The sequence below is a fragment of the Emys orbicularis genome, chromosome 7, assembly GCF_028017835.1.
Source record: "Emys orbicularis isolate rEmyOrb1 chromosome 7, rEmyOrb1.hap1, whole genome shotgun sequence".
NCBI lineage: Eukaryota > Metazoa > Chordata > Testudines > Emydidae > Emys > Emys orbicularis.
In genome coordinates, this window is record NC_088689.1 from 91,020,979 (window position 1) to 91,042,797 (window position 21,819).

The 21,819-nt window shown below is 43.0% G+C and overlaps 1 protein-coding gene across 1 annotated transcript in view; it reads left to right on the top strand.

The window, feature by feature from the left end:
• SLC6A11 (solute carrier family 6 member 11) overlaps window positions 1-16,647 on the top strand; it is a 184,365-nt gene extending 167,718 nt beyond the window's left edge. The window contains exons 11-14 of the mRNA XM_065407123.1: window positions 11,292-11,394; window positions 12,185-12,285; window positions 12,999-13,169; window positions 16,495-16,647. Of these exons, the coding sequence (XP_065263195.1) occupies window positions 11,292-11,394; window positions 12,185-12,285; window positions 12,999-13,169; window positions 16,495-16,647 (528 nt within the window). The remainder of the gene's footprint in view (window positions 1-11,291; window positions 11,395-12,184; window positions 12,286-12,998; window positions 13,170-16,494) is intronic.
• Window positions 16,648-21,819: the final 5,172 nt, after the last annotated feature.

Below are 21,819 nucleotides of genomic sequence, written 5' to 3' on the forward strand. Positions count from 1 at the left end.
CAGGAAAACCTGTATTTGAGGAGAAAACCCAGCAGTGTAACAGGTCCAGCTAAGATCTTCGGGACTTCTGCACATGATCCCACTGTACACTAATGCACTGCTCCCACTCTACAGCTATGTGGCAGACAAGCCTTACACTGCCTGGGGTGGAAATTCAGCAGCAGAAGCTGGCCACGCAGAATCTCCTGGCCCAACTGTCCCTGACTACTTGGTGCTCCGGGCCAAGATGACGCATGGCAGCTAGGGACCCTGGACCATTTTGTCCAGCTGCAGCAATGTGGCAGGCAAGCTTTAAGCTGCTTTGGAGTGGAAATTCAGCAGCAATACCTAGCATTTTGGAAACACAAGCCAGAGGTCTTTGGCTGTTTTTTTCTGCTTTGACTGGGGTGAAAAATGGCATCCAGGAGTGTCTCCAAGATGCTGGCAAGTCAGAGGGGCAGGAAAGACTCACAGTGGGACCTCCATCCCCACCTCCTACTTCAGATTGCCACAGAAACCAGATGTTTTTTGCCCCTGTTCATCCAGGAAGGGCCATAACCGGTCCTTGTTGTGCTCAGTCTCTTGTGCCCCTGCCCCCTCAATGAGCCTGTCAGCTCTCCACTCTCTGAGGGCAGCTCTGCCTCCTACAGACTCTGACACCAAAGCAACAGTTTGAAAACAAGCGAACAAAACTGCTCAGATGGCTAAGCTTCCCCACCTTTGGTACCAGTTCCTATGAACTCAGGGCACTGATCCTGTTCTCTGAGCTCCCTCCAATGTGTGTTTGTGCAGCATGGCAAGCCTGCCATTTTCCCACTCTCTTACCACTGGATTTCTTCAGTGAGTCACGAGAGCAGACTAAAATAGCTAGAACCTGCAGGAAGATGTGTGATTAAGATATTCTCCTTCCAGTTTCCCTTCATGAGCACCAGACTGGCCTAACCAGTCATTGTCATAGAGCCTGGTGGCAACTTTCACCCTAGCAACATTGCATGAAGTATCTAGCTGCTCACACCATGGACCTGCCAGCGCCAGTGGACAATCAAAATGACAGTGATCCTGCAACAAACTGTCAGCATGAAGGAAAGAGAGGGCACAGGTTTGTGACAAAGCTGTGAAACTTCTTCAACAAGACTTTAAAGCCCACAAAGTATTATTGCCTGTGTAAGGGGCTTCAAGCCTGAATGGTTATGCCTACTATTGCTCTTCCCTCCTCCCTATCATCCCTGACATCTATAAACATATGTTTTTTTCAACAAAAAGGCACTTCCCTGTCTCTTCAAGGGGCAGGTCAGAGACTGGGGCAGCAGCAAAAGTTTTAGTTGAAGCAGTAGCAGAATCTTTATGACTGTGAGGCTGGGTAGCCCAGGAGATCGAAGGTTGCGCTACCGTTTCTGAGGTGGTTAATCCAAGTCTTTGGTGCCATGACCAAAAAAGAAAGACAGAGAACGGGGAGAACTACTTGAGTTTTTACCATTGTCCCCTTAGAACAGAGTTTCCTGCCAAAGTTTTCAAGCCTTCCAAATGAAAATAAAAAATCCTTAGCAGACAGTTGGGTGCTCAGAACTATCTGGAAATTTCCAAATTCTTCATCTTCCTCCATCCTGTCACCCCTTCTTCCTTGGGACCAGCAAGCAGGCAGTAAAGGATTGACCGTATGCAAGCCCATTTCTGCATAGGGTCCAGGCCTTACTGATAAAGAGATTTCATCATTCTACAGGGAAGCTGGTCACAATATGCCAATTTGCTTCTGCCACCAATGCTACCTGCACAGGGAGAACTGTGGACCAGATACCAATTCCAGACAATGCCCTTTGTAGTTTTTCCTGTTCCGTGCTTTCTTACGAGTCTGATGGTATCTCTGATGGTCAGTCTGTGACAGGAAAGTAATAAATGACTTGTTGATAGCCCACTCATATGAGATATTATCTGCATATACTAATTAAACCTTCCAACTGCTTGACTCCCTTGTCTTCATCATCTGTTTACAGAGAGGAAATCCTTAGTACTCTCTCAGGATCTGGCCTGCCATTGGGCATTCTGTCAGACACTCCTGGTTCTAGTCCAGTTGCCCCAAAAAAGATTTCACAATGTGTATTTCTTCTGGAAGCACCAAGTATTTGTCCTCCAGGGACTCTAATACTCTGTATGATAGTGACTGGTTGTGGAAACTATTCCATAGTGGTGATGCACCTGTATACTCGACATATTATCTTGATTTATTAGTGGATTTTCCAGAGTCAGTGCACCCCTGAGGGAGCTCAGATAGACCCCATTCAATTCTAGTCAAATGGTTGTCTGAGGAAGCTTATCACTACAACTTACTAGAGTTGTAAGCAGTTAAGAAGGTGATTCTCTCTCTATTCTGTAAAAAGAACAGGAGTACTTGTGGCACCTTAGAGACTAACAAATTTATTAGAGCATAAGCTTTCGTGGGCTACAGCCCACTTCTTGGGATGCAGATGCATATGCATCCGAAGAAGTGGGCTGTAGCCCACGAAAGCTTATGCTCTAATAAATTTGTTAGTCTCTAAGGTGCCACAAGTACTCCTGTTCTTTTTGCGGATACAGACTAACACGGCTGCTACTCTGAAATCTATTCTGTAAGATTCCCTCTAGATTTGGCTGCCAGTCACGTGAAAAGCAATGATTGGACCTCCATGGTATACTGGCAGCTCCTTGTTACAAGAAGAAAGTACAAGTTAAAACTCCTAAATTAAGCAAGTGAAATTCACTTGCTTCTGGAGCGGAAAGTTTTGTGGATTATTCATTGTTTATATTGGAAGTTTACAGTAGTGCCCACTGCCTCTGGGGTGCTTTCCAAGCCCTCATTAAGGACAGTCTCTGCTGCAAGGAACTCACAACATAGGGCATTTGAGATGCTACATTCTCAAGTAGTTAGGAGAAATGTAGTGGCCCAGACACCCATAGTCTCTCGAATGCCTAATGATGTCAGTTCAGCGTCATTGAATCTCCTAGTCCTTGAGAAATGTCTATGCCAGGATCCTCTCAAACTGCCGACCTACAGCACCTGAGACTCTTTGCAAGGTACCTGAGTGGTTTTGCCTTGTAGAGGATGAATAATCAACAGAACTTGTGGACTTACTGCTCAAATCTAGAAACTGTCCACAAATCTGGGCATTTCAGAGGATTCTGAGAACGTGGTCCTAAAGGTGTTCTTGAAAGGAAACCTGAAAGGTGTTCCTGAAAGGTGTTCAGGAAACACATTTTGTCTGACAACTAGGGATGTGTTGGAGTTTCTTTTAACTGAGGTTTTGAGTGGGTCTTGAATTCAAGCTTCCTGAAGGTCCAACTGTGTGTTAGAGACCTTATAGAATATTCTTTCAACATCTAGCCCTTCTTTAGAGCACTCTCACATTTCCCAATTCCTTAAAGCTGTGTCTCTGCAGAGATGTGGTCAGAAGACTAGTAGAATGATTTGATGCTTCAGGTAATCTCTGATACTGCTTTTTTAAATATATAGAGTCGTCTTCCCCATACTTTGTCAATGTATTTTCCTTTAGTAAGTACTGGGACACTGGGAGACCTGGTGCCAGCTCATGCCAAGGCCCTGAGGACTCAAGAGAACACTGGCCAATATATAGCTGGAAATTATTCTGGCTCATCTATGTGTTAGCACTGTTAAAATAGATGTTAAGTTTTTAAGAATGTGTTTAGTGATTAGATTTTATGAAACGCTTGTAGGATGCTGCATATATTGATCTCACTCATAACATCTGTACCCCATGTTATAAGATTATATTAAGGGTAGGTCTACTCTTAAACTGGTGCAGGTGCGCTGCTGTAGCACGTCAGTGAAGATGCTACTAGGCTGACAGGAGAGCTCCATGAGAGGAAGTAGCTGTGTTGATGGGGGAAGCCCTCTCGTCGACGTAGCACTGTCTACACTGAGGGTTAGGTCACTATAACTGCGTCACTCAGAGGTGTAGATTTTTCACACCTGTGAGTGACATCATTCTGCCGGTGGAGGTTTGTAGACATGGCCTTAGTGTTTGCCTTGTAAACCTCTGTAATGATGTAGTTCGCCAAACAGGAAAGAAGCATTAACTCACATAAAACCCTGAAGGTGTTAGGCCCTTCCCACAATAAGGCCCACTGAAACCAAATGAGCCACTGTGAAACATCAAAGAGCAAAGATTTTGTTGATTGCCCCCACACACACCCCAACACACATGAAGAGGAGACGTGCATATGGACTCATTCCATCAGCTCGCATTCTAGGGGAAGGGAATAAAAATCCTCAACAAGGAGAAACTATAGCTCTATGTTGCTTGGACTTTGGGAGGGCAAGATTTCTAAGCATAAACAAGAGATCCCCAGCAGCTGAGCCTGGGTTAGTCCTAAAGGACATATGGCGCTTGCATATTACACTGGTCTACAATTTTTGAGAAGTAGTCTGCTTCAGAGATAAAATGTGCTATTTATTATGTATTTTGATGTGCTGAATTCAAATATGACAATTAAAACAACTGATTGGCTACTGTTTCTAAGATATTTAAGTTTTTACATTTTATGTCTATGTATATTGTGTAGATAGTAGAGTTTTAATCATAAATTGTAAACCTAGGTCTTTTCATGTGTTGATGGTTGCTTTACATGATAATATTTCACCTGTCCTGTTTATGTAACACTTTAAAAATCAGCAAAAGGGTTATATAAATAAAATGTATTATGAAACAAAAGGCAAAAATCTATTATGTACATAGTTTAGTCCTATTCAGTGTCTACTCGGCGTTTCTTGGCTTGTCTCTTGTATTCATTAAATGGAGCATCTCTTGTCACTGTCCAGCAATAGTCTGCAAGCATTGATGGGCTCCATTTGCCCTGATAGCGTTTCTCCATTGTTGCAATGTCCTGGTGAAATCGCTCGCCATGTTCGTCACTCACTGCTCTGCAGTTCGGTGGAAAAAAATCTAGATGAGAGTGCAAAAAATGTATCTTTAGTGACATGTTGCAACCAAGGCTTTTGTATGCCTTGAGGAGGTTTTCCACCAACAACCTGTAGTTGTCTGCCTTGTTGTTTCCGAGAAAATTTATTGCCACTAACTGGAAGGCTTTCCATGCCGTCTTTTCCTTGCCACACAGTGCATGGTCAAATGCATCATCTCGAAGAAGTTCACGAATCTGAGGACCAACAAAGACACCTTCCTTTATCTTAGCTTCACTTAACCTTGGAAATTTTCCACGGAGGTACTTGAAAGCTGCTTGTGTTTTGTCAATGGCCTTGACAAAGTTCTTCATCAGACCCAGCTTGATGTGTAAGGGTGGTAACAAAATCTTCCTTGATTCAACAAGTGGTGGATGCTGAACACTTTTCCTCCCAGGCTCCAATGACTGTCGGAGTGGCCAATCTTTCTTGATGTAGTGGGAATCTCTTGCACGACTATCCCATTCACAGAGAAAACAGCAGTACTTTGTGTATCCAGTCTGCAGACCAAGCAAGAGAGCAACAACCTTCAAATCGCCACAAAGCTGCCACTGATGTTGGTCATAGTTTATGCACCTAAAAAGTTGTTTCATGTTGTCATAGGTTTCCTTCAAATGGACTGCATGACCAACTGGAATTGATGGCAAAACATTGCCATTATGCAGTAAAACAGCTTTAAGACTCAATGAACAGTCTCCACTCATCTGGATCGTGAACGATGTTGAGGGCTGCCATCACACCATCGATGTTGTTGCAGGCTACAAGATCACCTTCCATGAAGAAGAATGGGACAAGATCCTTTTGACGCTCACGGAACATGGAAACCCTAACATCACCTGCCAGGAGATTCCACTGCTGTAGTCTGGAGCCCAACAGCTCTGCCTTACTCTTGGGTAGTTCCAAATCCCTGACAAGGTCATTCAGTTCACCTTGTGTTATGAGATGTGGTTCAGAGGAGGAGGATGGGAGAAAATGTGGGTCCTGTGACATTGATGGTTCAGGACCAGAAGTTTCATCCTCTTCCTCTTCCTCGTCTGACTCAAGTGAGAATGATTCTGGTGCATCAGGAACCGGCAGTCCTTCTCCGTGGGGTACTGGGCGTATAGCTGATGGAATGTTTGGATAATGCACAGTCCACTTTTTCTTCTTTGACACACCTTTCCCAACTGGAGGCACCATGCAGAAGTAACAATTGCTGGTATGATCTGTTGGCTCTCTCCAAATCGTTGGCACTGCAAAAGGCATAGATTTCCTTTTCCTGTTCAACCACTGGCGAAGATTTGTTGCACAAGTGTTGCAGCATATGTGTGGGGCCCACCTCTTGTCCTGATCTCCAATTTTGCAGCCAAAATAAAGGTGATAGGCTTTCTTAACCATAGTGGTTATACTGCGCTTTTGTGATGCAAAAGTCACGTCACCACAAACATAGCAGAAGTTATCTGCACTGTTCACACAAGTACGAGGCATCTCTGCTCACTTTGGCTAAACAGCAATGTGTCCCTTTGCAAAATCAAACACTGACGAATAAGACAGCATGACACTGTATGATTTCTAGAGCTGATATAGGGCAATTTGTTCAGCAGAGTGATGTAAGCTTCGTTATAATTGCATCATCCATGACTTCTAGGAATAACGTGATGCAATTCATATCATGTATGACGCAATACCAGCTTCAGATTGCATCATTCATTGTTTTGCCTAAAAAGCAAGTACTGTCCAAACCCAGTCATAGATTTATTCATAGATCCAGTCAAAGATGTATTTTAGTCATTTCTGGTTTAAATTGAGATCCCTTCCCTTTATAACTCACTTATCCTCCGCCATTCCCAAGTCCAGGGTCGTATATACTGACCCAATAGCATATCTTGAAAACTAGAGCCAATCAAAAATTTTAAGCATCATTTTCGTTCTCAGTGACCCAGAATTAGTAAAGTTTGACTACATTTATTTCAGAAGCATTTTGGCTGTAGAGCAGTGTTTACAGCAGCTTGTATCACCTTTTGAAACCTAACATGGTAACTCATTTGTTAGTCTCTAAAGTGCCACAAGTACTCCTGTTCTTTTTGCGGATATAGACTAACACGGCTGCTACTCTGAAACCTGTCATTTATATGTGTACGTTTACCTGCTTTAACCTTGTAATTAACTCTTATTTCCTTTTCTTGGTTAATAAATCTTTAGTTAATTTATTATAGGATCAGCTACAAGCATTCTCTTTGGTGTAAGATCTAGGGTGCAATTGACCTGGGTAAGTGACCAGTCCTTTGGGGCTGGAAGTAACCTGAGTGGTGTTGTGATATTTGGTGTAAGGGACCATCTATCACAAAGGCAAGCTTGCCTAAGTGGCAAGATAGACCGGAGTACCCAAGGGGACTGTCTGTGACTCCATGTTAAGGCTGTTACAATGCTTTAGGAGTTCACACTGTTACTTGGCTGGTGAAATCTAAGTAGAGAAATCACAACCAATTTGGGTTTGTGCCTTGCTTCTTAACAGACTGCCCTGGGCCTGGTACTCACGCTCCTGAGCCACTCTGGGCAACTTGACAATTACATTGGCCAAAAGAGTTTTAGGGGCCTTCTACATCTGGAATCCTTATGTGCAATTTATTTCCTAGATGAGGTGACTCTTGGGCTTGCACTAGAATTTTCTGTCCTCTCAAAATTAGGGTTTTCACTTGAACCAATTTGTTTATTTGCCTTCCACATATTCTAAGTCCTGCCACAACCAGGAGAATCAGTTGTACATGTTTTGTTTTTGAGGCATTGAAATTCTATTTATGCAGAACTATGGGATCTTGCTTTGCTGTAAGTCTTCATTTCCGTTTGTTGTATAATAAATGAATAAAATGATAGATGAAGTATTCTGTGTGGAGATGGCTGAACTTTTCTAATGCGTATTAATTAAAATGTACAGATTGTCTTCTCATCTTGTGCAATGGGCTGGGGAATCAGAGAGACAATCAGTTCTCTGAACAACTTCACCGGCTGGCAATACATTGTAAGGTAGCAAGTAGAGCTGAGGGAACAGAAGCTAAACTGAGAAAAACCTGTTTGTTTCAAACAAATTGATTTTTAATTTTTGTTTTTGTGAAAGTGAAACTCTCCCTCCCCCCAAAAATTCATTTTGAATGGACAGAAACTTTATGATAGATTCAAGGCAATTTTCTTTTTGACTTTTTTGTTTCAGTTTGGTCATTTTTGGGTGTCTTTCCTGGGTGTGTGTATTTAATTGGAAAAATTTCAAAATGGAATGCTGTTTCTAAACAAAAAGTAAAAACAAAACATTTGAAACTGGCCAAAATGAAATGTTTCCACTAGGGCTGTCAATTAATCACAGTTAACTCACATGATTAACTAAAAAAAATTAATCATGATTAAAAAAATTAATCATGATTAAAAAAATTAATCATGATTAATCTGTTTTAATCGCACTGTTAAACAATAGAATGCCAACTGAAATTTATTAAATATGTTGGATGTTTTTGTACATTTTCAAATATTTTTATTTCAATTACAACACAGAGTACAAAGTGTACAGTGCTCACTTTATATGATAATTTTATTACAAATATTTGCCCCATAAAAATGGTAAAACAAAAGAAATAGTATTTTTCAATTCATCTCATACAAGTACTGTAGTGCAATCTCTTTATCATGAAAGTGCAACTTACAAATGTAGATTTTTTTGTTACATAACTGCACTCAAAAACAAAACAATGTAAAACTTTAGAACCTACAAATCCACTCAGTTCTACTTCTTGTTCAGCCAATCACTAACACAAACACGTTTGTTTACGTTTACGGGAGATAATGCTGCTCACTTCTTATTTACAATGTCACCTGAAAGTGAGAACAGGCATTCGCATGGCACTTTTGTAACTGTCATTGCAAGGTATTTACGTGCCAGTTATTCTAAACATTCGTATTCCTCTTCATGCTTCTGCCACAATTCCAGAGGACCTGCTTCCATGCTGATGACGCTCATTAAATAAATAATGTGTTAATTACATTTGTGACTGAACTCCTTGAGGGAGAATAGTATGTCTCCTGCTCTGTTTTACCCACTTTCTGCCATATATTTCATGTTATAGCAGTTTCGGATGATGACCCAGCATATGTTGTTCGTTTTAAGAACACTTTCACTGCAGATTTGACAAAACGCAAAGCAGGTACCAATGTGAGATTTCTAAAGATAGCTACAGCACTCAACCCAAGTTTTAAGAATCTGAAGTGCCATCCAAAATCTGAGAGGGATGTAGGTGTGGAGCATGCTTTCAGAAGTCTTAAAAGAGCAACACTCTTATATGGAAACTACAGAACTCGAACCACCAAAAAGGAAAATTAACCTTCTGCTGGTTGCATCTGACTCAGATGATGAAAGTGAACATGTGTCAGACTGCACTGCTTTGGATCGTTATTGAGCAGAGCCTGTCATCAGCATGGACGCATGTCCTCTAGAATGGTGGCTGAAGCATGAAGGGACATATGAATCTTTAACACATCTGACATGTAAATATGTTGTGACACTGGCTATAACAGTGCAATGTGAACACCTGTTCCCACTTTCAGGTGACATTGTAAACAAGAAGCGGGCAGCCGTATCTTCTGCAAATGAAAACAAACTTATTTGTCTGAGTGACTGACTGAACAAGAAGTAGGACTGAGTGGACTTGTAGGCTCTAAATGTTTACATTGTTTTATTTTTGAATGCAGTTTTTTTGTACATAATTCTACATTTGTAAGTTCAACTTTCACGATAAAGAGATTGCATTACAGTACTTGTGTGAGGTGAATTGAAAAATATTATTTCTTTTGTTTTTATAGCACAAATATGTGTAATCAAAAATAAATATAAAGTGAGCACTGTACACTGTGTTCTGTGTTGTAATTGAAATCAATATATTTGAAAATGTAGAAAATATCCAAAAATATTTAAATAAATGGTATTTTATTATTGTTTAACAGTGCAATTAATCACCCGATTAATCATGATTAATTTTTTAATCACTTGACAGCCCTAGTTTCCACTTAGTTGAATTCAGCCCGAACTCACGAATAGTTTTGGAGCCTCAAAAATGTATTTTTCAGCAAAAGTACTATTTGCCAAAAAATATTCTCCCAACAATTGTAGAGAGAGGGGGTTACAAAAAACCAAAGAGCCTTTGTTCTGGGAGGATGAGGAGGAATAGCTTAGTTGTAAGGGATCATGGAGCGCAAGGTGACCACTTCAGAGAAGGAAAAATTACAGGCAGGCTAGTGAATTTTACTTCTTTGTGCCATGTTAGCTTGGCACAATTGTACTGCATACTTCAGCCAATCAGGGAGGACCACTTAAAGGGATGTTATGCCTGGCTTGCATGCAGTGCTTAATTTGTAATGAAAGAGGTGCTGGGGCTCAAGCAATTAGGTGCCGGGGCTCAAGCAATTCTTTTATATTCATAACTGATGCAGCAAGCCCAGAGGTGCCGGGGCTATGAACTGCCAAGCATAGAGGTGCCAGGGTTCAGCCCTGGCACAAATTAAGCATTGCTTGTATGCCGCCAAAGCCTAGAAAAAATGGACTTCTATTGGCTTGTGCTTTGTAGATGCCAAATGAAGTTTTTGCTGAAGTAGAACCCTGTTTGCCCTTGATCACGCTCTATTTCTGGAATGTCCACATTATTTAGGGAGCTCTATTTTAAAACCATTAGAAAAGCAGCTTTTTATTTGAAAGGGAAAGAAATTAAAGAAAAGCCTACCAGTAAGTCATTAATTAATTGATCTTTGTTACATGATAAAGACTTAGATGAGCAAAGTATCTAAAAGACCTTGAGCTACATGCAAACCTTGTGTAAGTGGGTGCACCTGACTATGAGACCATGTTCCATAGGAGTTACTGTTCTGTAAGTTTTCTCAGGATTTAGCTAATGCTTTTTACATAGTAGTGTAACAGACATTTGAAGAAATCTGCATATTTATGTGCAGGGGTTAGGAGATCATAAGCATTTTCAGTCATTTAAATCTTGGTGCTGTAACAGTGAAGTTGCAAATAGGATGGAATGGGAAGAACATTTCAGAAAAGGATCAAATGTCATGCTCCGTTATCCTAAGTTCACCTAGAACATGACATTAATTCTGATGGGCCTTGTTCCCATCTCCCTCCCGCCCCCAAGACATTTACTATCTTAATGCAAATGTGCAGTATTTAACAGGCTAAGGGAGTAGGAGAAAAGAGCCTTCACAATAACAAATCACTGACAAATTATCATCCCTCATTACTGAACGAGAATGACTGTGCAATTAAAATCATATTTGTGCTTTGAAATATTCCCATCAGACCTCCACAGTCTATTTTGGTTTCCCTTTTCTATCTTTTGTGTTTAAGGGTGGAATGTACGTTTTCCAGCTGTTTGACTCCTATGCAGCCAGTGGGATGTGCCTTCTTTTTGTGGCTATATTTGAATGCATCTGCATAGGCTGGGTTTACGGTGAGTTACTGAAGACTGCTACATTATTGTGTGTTTATGGAAGTCATACACTTATGGCCTTAGTTTTAGGACCAGATTTAAAGTGACATAGGGCCCTTGTCACACTATGACAGGGGCCTCCATGGCTCTGCCCTTGTATTATGGCTCTGCCTCCCACTAGGAGTGTCAATGGCAGGAGGGGACCTCTCCCCTCCACAGAGGCAGGAGCAGGGCCAGGGCTTTCTTTCCCTCTGGGGTTCCAGGAGTAGTAGCAGGGGTGGTCCTCACTCCCTGGCCAGAGAGGCAGAAGTGTCAATAGCAGGGGCCCAGCTCTTGGTTCTGGCTATCTGCAGACTCAGGCAGACATGGTTGCCTTGGTTACATGCAAGCCACCTTTTTAAGCTTCTCTTTGTGGCAACAAGGGCTAGAAACATACTTTTATAAAATGAAAGCTGATGTCACGTGTCCTCAGAACCAGGGGCCTTAGGCATGAGGCTGCAGCCTCTATGCCTTAAATGGGCCCTGTTCAGACTGATATTGACCAGAAGCCATTAGGATTTGGCAGCTGGTTGGTCCCTATTTCCCATTGGGCAGACGCATATCCCCGGCACTGCCTTTCCTTTCCGGCCTTGGTGTCCCGGTATTCAGGGAGCACAGTGAACGTATTGTATGTCCACCCCGGGAAGGGCCTCGTCACAGACATGTCCCTTCTAACTCTTCTCATTTCCAGGCTAAATAATCCTAGTCTTTGCAATCGATTGCTCACAGAAACATTCTATATTCACTTTTGGTTTGGTTTTTTTTCGGGCAGGCAGCAATCGCTTTTATGATAATATTGAAGATATGATCGGGTACAGACCATTGTCATTAATTAAATGGTGTTGGATGGTCCTAACTCCTGGTATTTGTGCTGTAAGTATTAATCTGAATAAATTGGTTGGGAATGCGTAGGTTTTCTGCAGAATTTTTTACCAGATGTTTGAGCCTAATGAATTGCAGAAATAGAGAAGTAATCATCATGGCATTTGGCATATATTTTAATTGAAGAAGCTTACAGGAGATTTGGTAAGAATCAACGTTAACTTCATTTTCCCCTCTGCACATAATTCTAATGCTTCCCATAACAGGAAAAAGCAAACTCCCTAGTTGGACATCTGAGGTTTGTGCACACAAATATGAGCTTTTGCACATGCAAAAGATTTCACATGCAAAACTGCGGGTGCAAATGTAGAGATTGGCTCAAGACCAATAATGTTGCCCTTATTTTCTAATAGTGATAGATTTGAAACCATCTTGCTCATTTCTCCATACGCACCTAGATTACCAGACCCAAAACTTAATCTCTGCTGTGCAGTTATGCTTTGCCATCAAAGTGCAAGTTTTATTGTCAAGTGAAAGTTAAATAGGATTTAAACTTGAAAGGTGGCTCGCTTCTGTGGAAGGAACTGAGATGTAAATTATTTGAGATGGACATAAAAAAGGATATTGGTGTCTCTCTCTCTGACTTCAAAGCTTATACTACTTCAGATTCCTGGGGGAGAGTAGACCGCCTGTGCAGTAATTTTATTTTTTCCCCTAGACAGTGTGGCGTCAACGTAGTTAATGTATTTCTCGCTTTATTTCAGGGAATCTTCATCTTTTTCCTGGTGAAATATAAACCTTTGAAATACAACAACGTTTATACGTACCCGGACTGGGGCTATGGGATAGGCTGGATGATGGCCCTCTCATCCATGGTTTGTATTCCTTTGTGGATCTGCATTAAGTTGTGGAAGACAGAGGGAACCATTCTAGAGGTGAGACATATTTTTGGAATGACATTCATTTATGCAGAAGTGGGTAGAGGAGCATGAACCCTTCTCTTCTGATGACTAAGCACAGCTCAGACAAAAAAGGAGCATTTTTCTTCATGCTATGATCCACAGATCCGTCACAATGGTATGTCCACCTGTTTGCAGGCTGGGGCAGAAACATATTTGGTGGTCACTGGCTCCAGGGTTATGCCCCATCCCATGAAGTTCCCTCCAGTTTTCTCTCCCTCCACAGCAGCTGGTGGCTCACTGAGCCCTCCCTGTTGCAGAGCTTGTCTAAGGGACAATGCTTTTATACTAACAATTCAGCTCAATACTGTGTCTGTCTAATTCCCAGCTGTGTCTGAGGGCTGCATTTGGTTTCAGGGAGATGGTCGCGTCAGCTCCGCCTCCCCCTCTGAGGTGTTTGCAGTGTTTGGTGCTCTTGCAGGCTTTAGGGACAGAGTGAGGCTGAGAAAAGCCAGTGACAAAAGGAACAGTGTGTGTTTTCTGCTCCCCATTGTATCACATCTCTAGTAGGGCAGCTTGGCTGGCTCTGTGAGCAGAGAGCAGTTCCCTCACAGTCCAGTCTGGCTGGGGATCCAGCGCCCGGGTCCCTGCTCACCTGCACAGAGCGCAGCCTGGGGATAATCCTCAGCGCCCGGGTCCCTGCTCACCCGCACGGAGCGCAGCCTGGGGATAATCCTCAGCGCCCGGGTCCCTGCTCACCCGCACGGAGCGCAGCCTGGGGATAATCCTCAGCGCCCGGGTCCCTGCTCACCCGCACGGAGCGCAGCCTGGGGATAATCCTCAGCGTCCGGGTCCCTGCTCACCCGCACGGAGCACAACCTGGGGATAATCCTCAGCGCCCGGGTCCCTGCTCACCCGCACGGAGCGCAGCCTGGGGATAATCCTCAGCGTCCGGGTCCCTGCTCACCCGCACAGAGCACAACCTGGGGATAATCCTCAGTGCCCGGGTCCCTGCTCACCCGCACGGAGCGCACCCTGGGGATAATCCTCAGCGTCCGGGTCCCTGCTCACCCGCACGGAGCACAACCTGGGGATAATCCTCAGTGCCCGGGTCCCTGCTCACCCGCACGGAGCGCAGCCTGGGGATAATCCTCAGCGCCCGGGTCCCTGCTCACCCACACGGAGCGCAGCCTGGGGATAATCCTCAGCGCCCGGGTCCCTGCTCACCCGCACGGAGCGCAGCCTGGGGATAATCCTCAGCGCCCAGGTCCCTGCTTACCCGCACGGAGCCCAGCCTGGGGATAATCCTCAGCGTCCGGGTCCCTGCTCACCTGCACGGAGCTCAACCTGGGGATAATCCTCAGCGCCCGGGTCCCTGCTCGCCCGCACGGAGCGCAGCCTGGGGATAATCCTCAGCGCCCGGGTCCCTGCTCGCCCGCACGGAGCGCAGCCTGGGGATAATCCTCAGCGTCCGGGTCCCTGCTCACCCGCACGGAGCGCAGCCTGGGGATAATCCTCAGCGCCCGGGTCCCTGCTCACCCACACGGAGCGCAGCCTGGGGATAATCCTCAGCGCCCGGGTCCCTGCTCACCCGCACGGAGCGCAGCCTGGGGATAATTCTCAGCGCCCAGGTCCCTGCTCGCCCGCACGGAGCACAACCTGGGGATAATCCTCAGCGCCCGGGTCTCTGCTCACCCGCATGGAGCGCAGCCTGGGGATAATCCTGAGCGCCCGGGTCCCTGCTCACCCACACGGAGCGCAGCCTGGGGATAATCCTCAGCGCTCGGGTCCCTGTTCACCCGCACGGAGCGCAGCCTGGGGATAATCCCAGAATAATGTTCTCAGAATGTTCAAGTAAAGGTAGCTCTGTACCAATCCTGCATTAAATGCTTCTTTAAGGCATCAGCCTTATTCTAACCCTGCAAGATCATAGAGCACGATCAAGGAACCCCATTCTCCTCCTTACAGCACTATCCAGATTTTACCGAGCAGAAGGTGGTGTTATACTTCTTATCTATTAGAGTAGGCCTCCAATAGCTACTCTTTTTATTTGAAGTTGGGAACTATCACTAACAAGACTGACCCAGCATTGTTCTTTAATTCAGACAGCTAGTCTTCGTAACTGTCGTAGCATTCATTTCCTAAGTGAATTCAAGAAATATTCCTTCTTTGGTTAAGCATCAAAGTCCAGTCCTTAAAGCACTGACAATCTCAGGGCAAAGAAGTCATGTCTCCTGTACTGAGATCTATTAGATGGTCATCAGTTCACTGAATTCTGTGTATTGGTCATCCAATCTTAGCCAATGTCATTTCCTTTTTTTTTTTTTTTTTTTTTTTTTTTTGGTGGCAGAAGTCTCCCCCACAGCTTAGTGCTTAGGGGAAGATGGAGGAAAGTTATATATAATCCATCTCGTCTCAGATGCCTATATTTATAGAATAATCCTGCTTCCCTCCCTGGAGCCATACTGAATGAAATCAGATTGTAATGGATCTGGGGACCTTAGCATGCAAAATAGCAAAATTTATCCATGCCAACCTGAAAAATGTCCTTTCTTTGAGTAATAAAATCCACTGATCTGGCCCACCCTGGAAACAAATGGATCATCCAGAAAAGAGATGGAAATTGACATATCATTAGGTGCAATTTATCATGCTTTGCATTAGGAGAAATTGTTGTGCTTTTCCTCAAAGTATATTTAGCATTATCGGTAATTCAGTAAAGAGATTGGAATTCTCCTGGCTGTGGAAGCTATCTCACCTGGAGGCAACTTCAGGAGGCAGGGCATTCCTCTGCTGCCAATGAGTGACAGGTCTGACTCTGTCCCAAAGCTGCAAGCAGGCTGAAGTACCATTGTAACCGATCTGTGGAACTTATTTCTTAAAGAAAGGATATTTTTAGGTAAGCACAGGTACAATTTGCAACTGTAGCTTCAGTTCTATATTCAGACCCCCTATGAAAGGCTCTTGCATATCTGATTTAATACTTTTCTCACTGCGTCTGGCTGGATTGCATCAAATTCACCTGCATAAGTGGAGCCTTAGTCTTTGTGCTCACCTCTGCAGAGGAATGAATATCGCCCTGCATCTATTGTGAAACTAAGCTTTTGGTCAAGCATATGAGGGTTTGCTTTCATGTTCAAGCCCTTGGATTGGAATGCTGTGGAAGGGAGCGGTGTGATGTGCAGCTTGTTACACCAATTAAGTGGCTCCCACAGGGTTCCAGTGGAATGAAATGGGCCTGCAAAGAAGAGAGATTCCATAGATATTCCTGCTATGAGGAGATGATGATGATTCTGGCTGCATGCGTGTATGTTTCTGTCTGAGAGAGAGATAATGTCTTCCATTTTCTCCAATGTTTCAGAAATTCAGGAAGCTGGTCGTACCTAGCCCAGATCTGAAGATGAGAGGGAAGTTTGGAGCAGGGGCATATGCTGCTACAGTAAATGATTGTGATGCCAAACTGAAAGGCGATGGCAACATTTCAGCCATCACAGAAAAGGAGACACATTTCTGAAAGAACTCTCTTTTTGTGTGTGTTACTTTTTGTATAAATAAATAAATAAAATAAATAAATACTTCACTTAATTATAGAGGCTGCTTGTTTTGCACAAAATTTATTAACCAGTTAATTTTAAAGTGAACATTGTATACTTGTTTAAAATGATTTTTTAATTATTATTATTATTATTATTATTATAAGTAACGATTATATAAAAGAAAAAAGAACTAGCATAGTACTGTATGTTAGTGATGACTTGTAATATGGTGATTTTAGTAAATGTTTTATAGACGTTAGAAGGACCTGTATAATGTGCTGTAAAACTTTTCTACTTGGATTTTTTGGAAAGCATGGTGTTGTATAAATATATCTGTTCTAATCTGTAAGCATTTCAGACCATTTCAGCTACTAATGTATGTCTATAAAGGGGGTCACAATGTCCTTTTGTTTATATTGGAGGGAGTTTGGGGGGACTAGTAGCTCAGCTGCATCATCTTTCTATCTGAATGTGGGATTGACCCAAAACCCATTGAAGGCAATGGGAGTCTTTCCCATTATCTTCAAAGGGGCTTGGGATCATGCAGTTTGTGAATCAAACTCTGCACCTGAACCGTGCAGTCCTTTTGTCCGAGTCAGAACTGCAGGCTCCAGCCTTGTACTTGGCAAAGCACTACTTGCATGGTGAGTACTCTTTCTGGAGCCTAAAGGAAATACCACCTCATCGGTGTCTTCCTCCATGCCTGAACTTCTCACCACAGCCAGGTATAGAAATGTGGTGGAATGAGTTCCCCTTTGAATGACTATTTTCCTGGAGACATCTAGAGGCTATTTTTTTAAGAACTCTAAAGTGTGTTGTTGTGAAGTGAGTGGTGTCTGATCTCACCTTTGCTACTTCCTGGAACATCTGAAGCTATTCCATGTTGTTTGTGGCTAGCTAAAATTCCCTGCATTTTGTTGTCCCATTCCCTGAGTTGAAATGTGTTTGTCTTTGCTTGTAAAACAGAAAGGGAGTCCCTAGGACAGTTTCTTTAGCTGGAGAGGATCTCGAGAAAAATGGAACTCATTTTAGAGAGATTCTCCCCCTCAGATATCAGAGGGGTAGCCATGTTAGTCTGGATCTGTAAAAAGCAACAGAGAGTCCTGTGGCACCTTTAAGACTAACAGCTGTATTGGAGCATAAGCTTTCGTGGGTGAATACCCACTTTGTCAGACGCATCTGATGAAGTGGGTATTCACCCACAAAAGCTTATGCTCCAATACATCTGTTCGTCTTAAAGGTGCCACAGGACCCCCTCAAATGAAATCCAGAAAGAAATTATGACAATATAGAGCACTTATACGACTCTTTTAATCTTCAAAGCACTTTTGAAACAGTACTGAACACAACTGGAGCAGTTGGCTCCTTACCTGCACAACAGCCCTGTGAGGTAAGTTATATAGGACATGTTTTGCAGATGGGGAAATTGAGACAGGAGATGTGACTTGCCCAAAACTACAAAGAGAGTAGGAACTGGGTTTTGAAATGATGATTGGGCCATGGGTTTCCAATTAACAGTCCCAAGATCAAACCACTAGACTATCTTGTGCTCTCTCCCTCTGTCAATATTGCAAACACCACAACTAGACAATTTCTTTTCCCTCTCCCCTCAGGCTGACAGGATACATCTGATTCAGTGGCTGGGTGGGAAACTGGTGAGTTTACTGTCTCACATAGGCTTGCCTCACCAGCTAATGTGCAAGCAACAGCATAACAGAATATTGGCACAATGTTACAGCACACCCTGCTCAGACGGGTTGAAATTCACCCATGCTCAGAAGCCCAGCATAGGGAACTATTAGGGAAAGCTTAACTGGGACTAGAGTGGTACAGAGGCTTCATGCGGGCCCACTGCACAAGGGTGGATTTCACCCATAGTTTCTAGTATATCTTAACATTACATAGAGATGTATAATATAGATTTGACAATTTAATGTGATCTTAAGATAATTTGCATAGCTCCTGTAAGATATTCAGTAGAATCATATATCCTCAAATCAGATTATGTAATCTATATAATTTAATGGCCTTTTTTGGGGGGGTGGGGAGGGAACTGGGAACTGAAGAGAAGACTATTCTTGCATCAGCCTGAAACTAATCCAAAAATTTTTGTGGGACTGGTGACTTTGGATGCCTTAATTTTTGGGTGCTCAACTAGAGACATCTTAAAGGGGCCTGACTTTCAGAGAGTGCTGAGCATGTACCTTGTGAAAATCAGGTTCCTTTAAGGAGCTCCAGCTGAGCAAACAAAAATTGAAGTGGCCAAAATCACTAGTTACTTTTGAAAGCCTTGGCTGGGATATTTACTGAAGAGAAATGTCATCAAAATTAAAATTGCAGCTAGAGCTAGTTGTAGAAAATATTGAGATGCAAGTCCATCCTACTGCTTGATGTTGGAAATGTATCCACCCCAGAGTTCAGAAATCAGTGCCTCTTTGCAGTACTAGCAGGTCATGAGAAATACATTCTGTCCAGCATCCTTCTCTAGTCCTCATTCTTGTTCCCCCACTGAAAGGGCCAGACAACTAGCTCATCAAAAACAACTTGCAATCTGTGGGTCACCTTGCCTAAGAAGGCATTCTGTACCTAGTCTCTCCAAATTATCCTGTCTAGTCTCTACTCATTTCCTAATGAGTGGTGAAGGGTCTAGAAACCCAAGTCCACTGCTTTGCTAGGGCCTGACTCTGCAAACCCTTAATTGTGTAAAGAGTCCTTACTCTCATGAGACCCATTAACTTCAATGGAGCTACTCATGGAAGTCAAGATTACTCATGTGAGTTTGCAAGAGTAACCGTTGAAATGTGCCAATTTGTAAGATAGCCACCACACGAACTGTCCATCCCATAGAAACAAGATGATAATTCCAGGTAATTCAGGGTAGCCATTTAAATCAAAGCACATTTCACCGCTGTTGACAAAGTGAGCCATGAATTTTAGCTTGTTAATCCACTTTGGACTGTCATACTCATCCAAATATCTCTACAGGTACTATGGAACATGCTTCCTACTCTGCTGCTATGAACCATTTCACCAATAGCTTTATACACATACATATGGTTCGGCATGGTCTAAAGCATTATACAGTGTTACTAATGTGATGTGCTTGTAAATGTGTGCTTGTAATACCTGACCCATTTAACACTTTACTGATTTGTTTTTTAAGATGTGTGAGGTTGGGGTTTTTTTGTTTGGTTTGGTTTTTTTGTTTGGTTTGGTTTTTTTGGAGGGGTGGGGGGCAAATTTCCTACTAGTATTTGTGAACTTTTTTAAAAACAAAATATGAAGGAAAAAAAGCAATTATGTCATTGTGATGACTTTTTTTTTTATATGCAGTAGAAACAATATTTCCCTTTTCTGAGTATTTGCAGTATTATGGAGGAAAAAACAAAACAAAATCCAGAAATCCAACAACCACCAAGGTTTATGTACTGGTTTACACACACACACAAAAAATCGATTTGGTATTCGAAGGGCACAAAGTTTTGTCTCCTTACTCATTTTTTAAAATTAAAGGAAATGGACAAAACTGTATCTGGTGTCCTTGGTTTATATCAATGTCTCTCACTAGATATTTATATGGCCCTCATAATCACAATCACTGATGTATTTTATCCTCACAACTCCCCATCAGGTATCTCTGTTTTACAGATGGGGAGCTGAGACACAAGATTGGTTGACTGACTTGCCCAAACTCACCCAAAAAGTCTGTGGCTGAGTCCAGGTCTCCTGAGTCCCAGTCTTGTGCCCCACCCACTCGATCCTCCTTTCTACTCCAAATATAACTGCCTGTATCCTGAGAATTTTTCCTGTGTCACTGTCCCACATGCCTATTGAGATGGTAATTTAGCACAAGCTGATAATTTTGCACGTCAGGCTGATTAAAAGTTCTGATAGATAAGCTGCTCCCCATCCTCAGAGGTTGATATGCTCTGTGCACCTATACTCTGCCATGGGCAAATGTCAAAAGAGTGGGAAGGTTGGGTTGGTTAATGACCCACATGGTCAGAGGATTACCTGACCCTTATAGTTGTGTTCAGCGAAGCCAAAAGGTCTGACTGGACCAGAAATTCCATGGGGACATTCTTTTTGGTGGTTTATGGACACTTACAATTCCAGGCCTGGCTGGAAAATGGAAGCATAAAGCTGCATGAAAACACAGAGAAAACAATGTTGGTTATAGTTCTTTGAACCCTTAAAAAGGGTTGGTTTGGACTCATTTTGAGGGATGGATGCTGAGCCAGCTGTTGGCCTTCCTAATACTGTGGTCTGCACTGATGTGTGGGAGCTAGCAATAGAAATGCTTTTGTTTACAAAGAAAAGTCAGTCTCTAGCCCGTTTCCTCATGACGTTGAAAACATAAACCAGTATAAACTATTTACCACAGCTAAAAGGACCAAAGAGCTGGGCTCCACACTTGAAGCAAGAGTATGGGTGATGTGCCTAAACATTTCCTGCCCCAACACCCAAATTTCCCAAATTGTTTTATCTTATTACCCAATGGACTGTGACCATTCCTTGACTTCTCTTAAAACTCCTACAACAAACTCACTGCTCTGTCGTGTGGCCTGCCGTTGCCACTTCCTTGCTAGGTGGTAATTCTGGGTGGGTACTAAGTACAGTCATTACTTCTTGGTCTTCCATTCTTTTTTTCTGCATCTCTGCCCTCCTCTCTTCGTGGACACCACCATTGCCATGATGGTTGTCCATTTCATGGAAAAGAATGACTTGAGCTTGTTTGCCATCACCTATTAGCAGAAACCAAAATCTCATACATTTTCTCATAGGAGGAACAAAAATCAGGTTTAGCAGCCAGGGGCATGTTCTAGCCAATAATTGTTCCTCATGATATTATCATGCTAAGTATGCCTTCTCCTACATAGAGACTAAACTGAATGACTGCATGTCAGAGGACCTATACTTGTAACGGCTAATGATGAGTCTCCTTCTGCCCAAGGGACAGGGATCTGTGCTTTTTGACTAAGAGGATCCCTATTGCTCTTGTGGAGTGAGTGTTCAGCATAGCGGAACCAGCAGGTTGTAGGAGTGGGTTTGTTACAGTATAACAGGGCCTGCCTTCCTCTAAGAGTTGCCGATGGATATTAAGTTAGTCAATGTAGTTAACCATCTATCCATCCGTTCCTAGGCTCTTA